At 42.0% G+C, this 12,453-nt stretch overlaps 1 protein-coding gene across 2 annotated transcripts in view; it reads right to left on the minus strand.

Annotated features, from left to right (window-relative positions):
* Positions 1-1,743, minus strand: part of CLCN4 (Cl-/H+ antiporter 4) — a 61,916-nt gene extending 60,173 nt beyond the window's left edge. For both annotated transcript variants that reach the window (XM_019651194.1, XM_019651193.1), the window contains exons 1-2: positions 1,588-1,743; positions 115-397 (exon numbers count right to left, since the gene is read on the minus strand). Coding sequence is in view for 1 of the 2 variants with exons in the window: in XM_019651193.1 (XP_019506738.1) it covers positions 115-128 (14 nt within the window). In the remaining variant the exon portion in view is untranslated. The remainder of the gene's footprint in view (positions 1-114; positions 398-1,587) is intronic.
* Between the last annotated feature and the right edge of the window lie 10,710 nt (positions 1,744-12,453).

Raw genomic sequence — 12,453 nt, forward strand, 5'->3', positions numbered from 1 at the left:
CCCACCCCCCGCCAACCCCGCGCCTGGTGCTTGCAGCCGCCGAAGCTGCCAGAGACCCTACTTTGGCTTTCTGGGGCGCTGCCGGGTGCAGAGACGGCGCATCGTGCCCCTTACCTGCAGTGCCGCATGGCGCAGCCCAGCCGCCCACCTGCACAGCATCCTAGAGCATCCTTTCTTCAGCGCGACGGCTGCGAGCGCGGTGACGTCATTGGGGGCGGGCCCCCGCCGCCACGTGACACCTTCGGGGCCAGCGGGAGGTGGCTGGCGGGCGGGGTGACGGGGTCGGAGGAGACCCTGGAAGTCCCTGGAGGTGAGCAGCAAGTGGCCGGGAGGCCCTGCTCCTGCCTCCGTTCTGGGCGGATTGCTAGTGTGCGCAGCTGGCCTGGCCTTCCACCAACTATGGGAAACAAACAGCATACAGAGGGAGAAATCCAAATGATTACAGGCTCCATGCATGTAATAGGATTTCAAGAGAGCTAGCAGTAAAGGGAATAGGAATGAAAGGAAATAATTTAGTATTTTATTTTTAAAAGTCTTTATCAAATGCAATGGAAAAAGAAATGTATTTTCTGCAAATCAAACTGACAGTTAAAATATAGAATGCATGGACATACTTGGCATAGAAGGTCAATGTTTCCAGTAGTATATAAAACATGATTATCAAATACTTTCATTTAAAGCATATTCATTATGAAATATTATACTAATTGCACTGATGGATAATGCTTTTAGTTACTCTCAATAGCTACATTCCAGTATAACCTGTATTGGCCAAAGAAAAAATTAGTGCCAACACATATTTATATATTTATACTCCTTACTTGAACATTTGATTATTTAAAATAAAGCACTATTGCATGAGTATGGTTGTACATGCGCCCTGTTTGTTTTCTTAAATCTTCGGGCAAGGAAAGTGATCTCTCCAACATGACAGAGTTAATTCACAGTAACTCATTATTTCACATTTTCTAATTTGTATCACATTCTGCAGAAATGAGTCATCTTACTATTCCAGAAAATGGGTACAATGTCAACATTGCTCTTTCACAACGGACAGACACAGCCTTGCCTAGAAAACCTTAGAAAATTCCAGCTGTGATCATTTTGTAAATTCGAAACGGCTTATTTCAAATTTCAGCAGTGTACATATCAACTTTTCTTGCCAAGCCACATAAACGTTTTCGAAATGTGAAAGGACAAAAGCAGGAACTGTTTTTATTTGTATTCCAGTTTCATATAGATTCGTTTAACTTCCACTTGGGATTGAATCACAATTTGAACATTCCCTTCGCTCATGCCCCTGAAAGAGATGCGAAATAGATTGTTTCCCAAGCTGGCCAGGCTTACTTGCTTGCTATTTATTCCAGCAGCTTTCATGTCCTTCTATATTTAACCCGGGGAATTTTACTACCATTCACTCTAGATTAAAAAAAAATTCTGTTCAGAGGGTCAATCTCTAATTTGGAGGCAAATATGGTTTTGCCTCTCGCGGCCATCGATTATTTTCAACACCAGATTTTTTAAATTAACGAAGTGGCCTTGTGATTTTCTAGGTCACTCCTCTCAAGTTTATGATAAGCCACTTACCTTTTGCCTTCAGGTCCCTGAGATACAGAATTAAAATGCTACCGAAATCCCCTGCTCCTGTGGGTTCAAGGTCTGATGGAGACGGACACTGACATGCTCATTTTCCTGCCAGGGGTGAATGTCGATTTAAGCCTCAGGCGCTCAGGCCTCCCCCACCCCACCCCCAGTCAGCCTGGGAGCGTCACGTGGTCCGCCCAGCCACTCACCCGGGCCCAGCCGGCTCGGTCACTTCTCGGCTTTGGAGGCCCGCCATGCCAATCTCCTTCGCCTATGCTCGGTGCATTCTTATCCAGAGAGTACCCAGCGTCCCCGACACTGGAAGCCCTGTCATCAGAGCCTGCGCTGCACAGACTACTGTGACAGGAGTTCCAAGAATCAAGGGGGAGGGGGAATCCTATCAAATGCCCTCCCGCGGTCTGCAGTGACTTGCTCTGTGTTTCCGCGTGGCGGAAATGTCTAAAGTAGAGGCACCTTCCTCATTGTGGGGCGATTTCTTTCTTTTTCCTTTTTTTTTTTTTTTGCCAGTAGATTAGTTTCACCTTCTCTTTGCAAGGTGATTGCTCAAGTGTAAAAAAACATTACAGCCAACAGACAATTCAGAAAAGGCTTAAAACTGGGCCGTACAGTTTTCAACAGGATGAGATAACACTGAACATCCTCCATTCCCACTCATGAAACTTGTCATTTTGGTAAAGATTTTTTTAAAAACAAGAAAAAACAAACAGATCCCACCTATGAGAATGTAAATTGAACAATCTTCCTGGTGGGCCGTTTAGCAATTCCTACCAAAAGCCTTACAAGTATGCATAGTGTTTGAAAAACACCGTGGGCCTGTTGGTATTGTTTCCTCCAGGGATTGATCCTAGGGGGAAAGGGTGAGAGAGTGCAAAGAATCACCTCTGGAAAGTTTGCTGCAGTATTATTTATGATGTCAACACACGGAAGTAAGTTAAATCTCCCAAAACAGGGGTTGGGTTAAATTATAAAACATCTGTCCAGTGGAAGACTTAAAATTAATATTCTAGTGGATACTTTTTGACATGGAATTACCTTCACAGTGTATTACATGAAAAAAAGCAAGCTCCAAAGCATTATATGCTGAACGATCCTTCTAATGTATACAGGTGTGATATATTTCTATCTACACAAATACCTTTATACAGAGGGTGCCAAAAAACTGTATACACATTTTAAGAAAGGAAAACTATTAAAATTGTAATAATATATACTGATAACAATGAATACAAGTCACGTGTGACGTCTGCAATGACAAGAGGTGCTCAAAGTGGTTCCCATCAGCGTCCAGACACTTCTGATGACGGCGAACTACTGCTTGAGAAACACTGACCAAAGTGTCCACTTGTGTACATGTTTTTGGCACCCCCAGTATATAACAGAAAACAATTAGGAAGCAAGTTCACTAAAATAACCTGGGTATTTCACTGGTTAGTGGGAATAGGGGTATTTTACACGCTGCTTCTTTGTAGCTTAGCTGAATTCTCAAACTTTTCCATGATTAGCATGTATTGCTTTTGTAAGAAACAGTTATTGTTGCTTGTTTCCTTAAAGGCACCATAGTAGACATGATCATGGAATACACATTTTGGCTACTTTTTAATGCAGATTTCATGCTCAAGTCTTAACTGCAAAGCCCCAAGAGAACAATTCCTAGTCATCCCAAATTGCTCTGCTCATAAAATCCCTGAGGAAAGAAAATGCCAGCCAGGAACTGGTGTTAATGTTTAATGTCTGTAGGCCCAGGCTCAATTTCTCTTCCATTTAAACACACATCTTCTTGCTCTGCCCTGTGGAGATAGAAGGTTCGCTGCTGCCATCCTGCATGAAAAGATTCTTCAAATACTTACGGAATAGCCTTTGAGCTTTAATTTCTCCATACTGGCGCCTTCTATTTTCTTCACAAATCTCTACTTTTTGTCCCTTTCAATCTTTTACATCTTTTTCCTCTTGATTATCTGCTTCTGGGACATTTGGCAATGTACAGGGACAATTTGGGGTGCCACAACTGGGGGTTTGGGGGGATGCTACTGGGATCCAGTGGGTAGCAGGTTCCAAGCCAGGGTATCAATAGTGCTGAGGTGGAGGAACCCTGGTTTAGAATTACCTATAAAGAATAATCTGATGCCCCAAATGTTCCATTTCCCAGCCATTTTTAAGAGTTCACCATTGTATAATGTGCTGGAAGTTCTGCTCATTATAAATCCCTTAAATGTAATACTTGTGGAATGTAGGAAGTATAATTGCCTATGTATTCATAAACTCTTTCTGAATCAATGCACAGGAAGCGGCCACGAGTGGTTATCTCTGAGAAGGAGAAGCCAGTGGGCTGGTGCACAGAGATGGAAGGGAAGTTTTCATGGGTGTGGAAACACATTACATAGTAAAAACCAGTTTTCAAGCCCCCTTATATTAATGCCGCAAGTGTACAGGGCACATGTGTCATTTGATTCTCGCCACAGGCTGCTGACGAGGGTAGGGCAAGTATGCTATGCCCCTGTTTTGCACACAGCCCAATGTTTAGCACTCTCTCTGAGATAGGGTTACACCAGTATCAAAATTGTCTCCAAATGATCTCAACCAAAAATTAGCACCTTTTATCACACAGTCATCTTGAAGTATCATATGACCATATTACAGTATTAATGTCTGTGCTATTTTGCCAAGCCTCGGCAAGCCTCAATTTTCCCTTCTGTGAAATGGGGAACGGTAGGATAGTCGTAATAATAATATCCACCACCTGGGGTAGTCATGAGGCTAAAGTGAGAGATCTGGAAAGAGCCTGAGACGTAAGGCAAATGTGTCTCCCTAAATAAGCTTATCACAATATTCTCCCACATTTTGAGCCAAGCGGATAACGTTAATAAAGACTCTACAATCAAACACACACACAACTATATATGAAGCCCCACATGGCCCAATTTATTCGCATGCCATTGTCAACTTGCATAAACCCACCCTGGAGGACCGTGCGGGGCATTTAACCTCCGGCTGCTTGGAAATGACTGTTCTTCTTGCACAATAATGCACAGTCATCAAACAAGCAACAGCCAGCTTTTATTTTAAAATGTGACATTTTGTTCATTGTGAACTTTTGCATTAATTTTGATAAATAATATAGTACCTTGATTACTGATTTAAGTGCCCATGTAAATTTTGCACCCAAAGTGAGCACTTTCCTCACCTCCAAATTGAAGCCTTAAGTATCTGGTAAATTATTCTGTAAATGGTGGGTCTGCTAAAACCTGGAGGTGAGGACCCTCTTTTCCTCTGTCTTTATGTCCTGAACACATTGTCTGGATGGATGGATGGATAGATGAATGAATGAATGAATGAATGAATGAATTCCCCACACTTAGCTTGGTGCTATACACACGGCCAATGCCATAAAAGGTTTGGGGAATAAGTGAACGATGTCGACTATAAGAATATGCAACCTAGCCTTTCCCAAACATTCTGAGCTGTAGTCATAGATCACGATGGACATCTGAAAGCTGCAAACATGACCATATTACCCTGACATCTATCCAGAGGAACGGCCTTGGTTGATGTGAGAAACAACAGCTTTGAAAGCCCTCGCATTTTTGTACTGGAGTTGTCCAGGGCACTGTCTGTCCATTCTAGGAAGCCAGAGAGGAGATCCCGTGCGGCACTAAGGGCTAAGAGAATCCTGCCTCCTCTGAGGGACCATCACTGTTGTCCTCTCTGACAACAGGTACCATATAATTGACAATGTCTCCTCTTTCCCTCTGGGGTCCAGGAAACTCAGATTGTACTAAGGCAATTCAGGAGGCCTGTCTCCTCAAACTGGCATATGCACAGGGGTATGCTGGTCCAGGTTCAATACTGCAGCTCCCCAAGGGTGGGGGTGGGTAGCCCCGATGTGTAGCATTTGCAGAATACCCTGGTGTAAATTCTCCCATCACGGTTGGCTCCCAACTACTGAGCACGGAACTGGAAAGTGATACAGCACGTTCACCCTACCCAGGTGATAGCAGTGGGCGGTTTGATTGCACCTGGCCTTTGAGAAGAGCTTACTTGTCCAGTTCCTTTGGACCGGGAATATGATTTTTGTCAAATTGCACTGCTTCCACATGGTAGCCACGAGCTACAAGTTGTTACTTAGGTTTAAATTCGTTTATTATAAATCAATAAAATTTTAAATTCAGTTCGTCAGTCAAGTGCTCAATGGGCACATATGGCTGCAGCTACCCATATTTTAGTGCAGATATACAACAATTGCAGCATCACAGTTCTATTGGGTGGTGCTGTAAAGCATTTCTTTTAAATTAATTCCATTGCAATAAAACAATTTGTGTTTATTACTCAGGGGATTCTGCCTGTAGTTGCGGGGTAAGAACAGCAATCTGGTCCGAGTGTCTGCTGGTGGGAAGGACAGATTCCAGAAGGCTGTGTGCCTCTAGCCACAGGTCCAGGCAAGATGCTTCCAAACACCACAAAAGGTGCAGCCTCTGCCGTTGGACTTCCCCAGGGGCTGACAAATCTGGTTCCAGAATGAGAGAGAGCAGGGTATCTGATCACTTGTTTCAAAGCAAAAACTGAGATGCGTGACAAAAGTGCACACGTGTTAGAATCAAGGAATGGGCCCTTCAAAGATGAGTGCTTCCGTGGTTGGCTGAATAACGACCCCCCCCCTCCAAAGATGGTCACACCCTAATCCCAGAACCTGTAAATATGTTACCTTCCAGAGCAAGGGGGACTTTGCAGATGTGATTAGGTTAAGGCTCCTGGGTTATCTGGGTGGCCCATGTCATCACAAGGCTCCTTAGGAGAAGGAGGATGGAGGGTCAGAGTCAGAAGAGGAGATGTGACTACAGAAGCAGAAGTCAGAGAGACAGACATTTGAAGATGCTGCACTGCTGGCCTTGAAAATGGAGGAAGGGGCCATAAGCCAACAAAAACATGTGGCCTCTGGAAGCTGGAAAAGGTAAGGAAACAGGTTCTCCCCTGGAGCCTCCAGAAGGAACACAGCCCTGCTGATCCCCTTATTGTAGCCCCAAGAGACTCATTTTGGACTTCTGACCTCCAGAAATATGAGAGAATGTATCTGTGCTGTTTCAAGCCACAAAGTTTGTTGCCATTTGTTACATCAGTGATAGTTACCTAAGAGAGCTCTGGCTCATTGATTCACCTGCTTATATTGACTGAGCACCCCATGTGAACCCACAGTGCAAGCCATCCAGTCTGTGGTATTTTGTTATGGCAGCCCCAGCAAACTAACACGTATACATAAAGTAGAGGGGCCAAATTTATCCATGGATGGAGATCACTCCTGCCTCCTTGAGAAAATAGCTGGTAACCCTATCCAAGGACGTCCTCTCCTGGGGGGACACAGGAGGAGAGTGGGCCGGGGGAGGACAGGGTATGCCCACAGGTAGCCAGGAGGGGGATACTTCATGCTACAGTAGCTGAAGCAAGTTTGATTTGGCCATGGTAATGTTTCTAAAAATATATTTAAAAAGAGAGAAGGAACATAATGACATCCCTACAGATAATGAAAACATGCCAGCAAGATACGCTCACAAAACAGATGAAAAGTGCAATGCGAAGATTTCAGAGTAAAAAAAAGAAAATATGACAGAATATAAATTACAATTAGAAAAATTCAGAAATGAGGTGTAGGACCCAGAAAAGAATTAAATACACAAGAAAGGAAATAGAGGGAACACAAGAGTGAATAAATGCAAAAGATAGTGCCTTAAAGTATTAAAGGGTGAAGAGAAAGTATTAAAAAATCAAAAGAAATGAGGAATTGGAAAGGTTTTGAGAGAAAGTGACAAAGAAGCATAAACATATATTTAACAGGAGAACCCAAGGAAGGAAAATGAAAGCAACAGAAATGGACAGATACTTGAAAGTGTAATTAAAGACAACTGTCATCAAATAGAAACTTGAAACTGTATATTAGAAGGGCACCCTGAAAACTGAGAAACTGATTTTTTTCAATGGCCAACACGAAGATATATGCTGGTAAAGATTTGGCTTTAAGTAAAGAAAATCCTCTGAGCATCCAGGGGGAAAAAATAAAGACCTAGTCACTTAAAAGAAAGTGAAATTCAGTTTGTCATAAGACTTTGAGAGCCTGACTTGATGCCAGAAAACAATGGAGTATCATATTCAAGATACCGGAGGAAGGCAATGTGAGGCAGGGGTTTTATACCCAACCAATTTGACTCTCCACTGTCCAGGCAGCAGACACACTGTTAGCAACATGCAAGAACTCAGAGAAAATTGTTCCCAGAGCCCTTCCAAAAGAATCTACTCAGAACAAGCTGCAATGAGGTGAGCGAGAGACAAGAGGACAGATGGTGAGCATTCTGTATAAACATTTACTTGTAGACCTATGACAAAATAATGGTTACACAAGAGAGCAGAGAAAATACAGCAGTCAGAGATGCCCTGACAATAGGAATACACGGCAGCTGTCAGAAAATGGGGCAAGACAGGGAAGGATTATGAAAAGGAAACAGCTTGTTGATGGACCTCTACTTATATTACTTCAGATCAGACCTAGGGGAAGAGGAAGAAAGGGGGTTATTTGCTAATTTCAGTATTTCTCATAGTAGGGAACCAAGAGACATCAAAATAAGAGAGGGAATTAAAAGGAGTATATAAAGATGTTAATATAAGGTAACCATTAGCATAAAATGTAAGCCTTCCTAAATACTACATACACACACATATTTGTATATACACACATATACAAACACGCACACATGCATACACACACACACACACACACACAAGAAAAAAAAATGGCTACACAGTGAAAATTTTAGATCCATAATTTTGAATACTATAAAAATGACAGAAATGAAGTCATATAGCAATATTAATAAGTGTAAATAGTCCATATTAATGTAAAAGATGTTAGAAGAAAACATTTTTAGACTATCTAACACAGCAAAATATAACATTGCTCTGTGTTAGAAACAGCTAAAACAAAAAGACTGAAAATAAATGGTGTACAAAGATTGGCAAGGAAAATGCAAATAAAATGAAAGCAGCTATCTCATTCTTGATATCTGACAAGGTAGAATTGCCAGCAAGAAGCATTCAGAGAGATGAAGGCCATTTCACAGTGCACAAGGCTATAATGTCCAATGAAAACTTAAGAGTCATAAATATTTATGCACCTAATAACACAGCAACAGCTTTCTACCAATGATGTAAGGAAAAATAGAAACACTTATGTGCATCGTCAATGTGCCCAGGACTGCTCAAGTAGCCAACACCTGAGTAAAGATACTGAAAACCCAGACATGATCGATAATCAATAAATTAGAGCTGAAGTGTGTATGTATGTATGTGTAGTGGGGTGAAGAGTGTCACCCCAAATTCATATCTACCAGAACCTTAGAATTATGACCTTATGTGGAAATAGTGTCTTTGCAGATGTAATTAGTTAAGCATCTTCAAGATGGTATTTACAGGGGCCAGAAATCCAGTGACTGGTGTCTCCTTAAGAGGCAGGAGAGGGGGATTTCGAGACAGACACAGAGAGAGCCACCAGGAGACGGAAGCAGGAGCTGGAAGAGGCAGGAAGGACCCTCCCCCCAGAGCTTCTGGGGGGAGCGCAGCCCTGCCAACATCTTGATTTCTGAACTCTGACCTCCAGAACTGTGAGAGAATAAAATCTCTGTTGTTTTAAGCCACCTAGTTTGTGATCATTTATAATGGCAATCCCAGGAAACTAATATGTACATATGTATGTATATATGTAGGTATCAATCAACAATTTCTGAACCCTAATTATGACGAATGTGCCAGCGTTCCATGAAACATTCACAAAAACTGACTATAGCATCGGCCACAAAGAAGACCTCATTAGGTTCCAAAGCATAAAAATAACACAAGCAGGATTTTCTGACTGTTTTGCAATGAAAGCAGAAATGAATAACAAAAGTTTGTAAAGACCTTTACATCTGGAAAACAATTTTAAAGACATGTTAATGAACACCTCTTGGGTCAAAGAGGAACTACAAAGTGAAATTATAGAATTTCTTAGGAATAATAATAATAAATTCTTAGGAATAATTATAAGAAATTCTTGGGAATAATAATATTAGTTGACAAAGAAAAATGTATAGCACTAAACTGGTTTAGGAATACGAATTTTAAAACAAAAATAAACACACCCACCCCAAACAACTACAAAAAAAGGCAACTAAGACACAACAGAAAAAAAAGGATTAAAAAAAATAAACAGTATTTCATGAATTATAAAATAGAAAAAAAGTAGAACTAACAAAACGAAAAGCTGGTTCACGTTAAAAAAGAAAAAAGTGAAAAAAAAATAACCCAATAACTAACCCAATCAAAGGAAAACAAGGGAGAAAACACAAGTACAAAAAAGTGGGAAATGACAAGGGGAAAAGACCCATCCAAATGAAGGAAATTACAAAACGTTCTTCTGTATTCTTCACACATAAATTGGAAAACACGGATAAATCATTTTTAAGAAAAACACAACTTACCAAAATTGACCTCAGAAGACAAGTCTTAGAAGCTCAATTTCCACAGAAGAAATAGAGACAGTGGTTTAAAGCGCTCCCCTCCCCCCGCCCCCCATGCATGACGCATACCCAGGTGGTTTCATAGCAGAATTCTCCCAAACTTATCCTCTCTGAGCACGGAAAAGAAGACCTGCCCATTTGTTTTATGGAGTATAACATTGATCCTCACCCTTGCAGAGACTGCACTAAAAAACCCCCCTGTGTATCAATGCAAAAATCATAAATAAAACACTAGTAAACCAACTCCAAAGCACATTCGTGTCTCTGTATCGTGACCAAATGGAGTCTACTTTACAAAAGCAAGGGTGGTTCTCTACTGCTGGTGAGAATGCACAGCGGTACACCCCCGGGAGGGAGAGATGGCCATACCAAGCCAAGTGCCACATGCATTTACCCTGTGACCCAGGACCCCCCCCCCAGTTCTAGGGATCTATCTAAACCATGGTAAGAAATATAAAGAGATGTCTGCAGAAGGCGTTTCACTGATGAATTATTTTTAATAGCAGAAGACTAGAAATACTAGGAGATGCTGGAATAAACTATGGTACATCCACTAACACAGAGCGCAGAGGAGGAAAGAAATGGAGAATACCATACGTACCACTCTGGGGGAGGTGGGATCAGGTGAGTGCATTTTGCATGTGTGACAGATGTGAATTGGGGGAGCCAGAAGGCCAATGGTACCGGGCTGAATGATGACACCTCCAGAAGTACGTCCATCTGGAATGTGTGAACGTGACCTTATTTGGAAAAAGTCTTTGCAGAGGTCATTGAAGACCTTGAGACGTGATCATCTCGTGTTAACTGGTGAGCCCTAAATCCAATGACTCATGTCCTCATTAAGAGACAGAAGAGGAAAAGACAGAGAAACAGAGGAGAGGATGAAAATGAGAGGCAGAGATTGGAGTGATGGCTCCACAAGCTGGAACGCTAGGGGCGCCAGGCAGCGCCAGAAGCTGGGAGAGGCAGGAAGGCCCCTCCCCTAGAACCTTCAGACGAGTGCGGCCCTGCGACTCCTTCATTTTAGACTTCTGGCCTCTAGAACTGTGAGAGAATCAATTTGTATTGTTTTAAGCCACCAAGTTTGTGGTAAAAAGTGACAGCAGCCAATACAGACTTTGGTGGTCTCTTGAGGTATCGTTAAGGAAAAAAGCCAGGTGGAGAAAAGTGTGTTTGCTGTACCACCAATTATCCGAGAGAGGAGAATGAATACAAACATAGATGTGTACATATTTGTGTAAGCATATTGACATGTACATATGTGTGCATTTCTGTGTATATGCATATATGTGCATATACATACTTACATATCTGCTTACAGTAAAAAGTAAGCAATGCAAGGAAAATAATATTTCTTAAATGGTTCAGTTTTAAAAAGAATGACATATGAAACCAGTGGAAAGGTGAACCCTGGATAGTTAATAACTTTATGGAGTTATTAAACATTAAGCTGTGCTAAGGACATGGCGTGTGTTTATTTTTCTCGTTTAGCAACACATACTGAAATATTTACAGCTGAGCTGAGGTGGGTGAGATTTGCTTTAAAACAGGACAGAGGTAGAGGGAGGTGCAGACAAGCAAGAGCAACTACGACTGATTCGTGTTGAAGTGGGGGAGGGCTGCGTGTGTGTTCACTGCACCATTTTTATACTTCTATCTATCTTTATGTTGAAAACATTGTACACATCTTTATATATTTAAATCTTTGTAACTAACTTTTTAAAAAATCACACGTTTCCATTCTGTTCTTAAGGCAGGTTAGTTTAATTTTATAGAAGAAATACTTTCAAACAATACGAATGACACAATTAGAGAGAACAGTGATCAAAACAGAGATGAATAATGATTAGAACTGATTCCCACAACAGAAGATTACTTATTTCAGCGGTGACGATTCAGTGATCAGATGAAGTGAAGACCGAATTCCCTTTTCCCCATCGTACTGTTTCTAAAGATGTCCCTGGATTAGGGCTGCTGACGAAACATGGCAGCATGTTCTTTAGCACAAGGCATGGTATGTGGACAAATTTCAACAGAAGATGAAAACACTCCTTAAGACGATAGCCCTTCACTTTCTGACGTGTGGGATGTTTCCCAGGGGTGGCAGTCTTAAGTAGCCAGAAGCTGCAAAATCAAGTCATGAACGAGAAGCCAGTTAGGCGCCCGGAGTCCTCCTGCCTACTGGGCCCAGCATGTCGCTGGCCATGTGTCCCTTCCGGCAGGGATGGCGAACAGCACAGAAGCCATCACCTGTCCCTCCGTCAGTTGTCTGGCTTTTCCTGTCTTGCTTACTGCGGTCCTGTTCAGCTGCCAA

Source organism: Hipposideros armiger, unplaced genomic scaffold (assembly GCF_001890085.2).
Source record: "Hipposideros armiger isolate ML-2016 unplaced genomic scaffold, ASM189008v1 scaffold_155, whole genome shotgun sequence".
Classification (NCBI taxonomy): domain Eukaryota; kingdom Metazoa; phylum Chordata; class Mammalia; order Chiroptera; family Hipposideridae; genus Hipposideros; species Hipposideros armiger.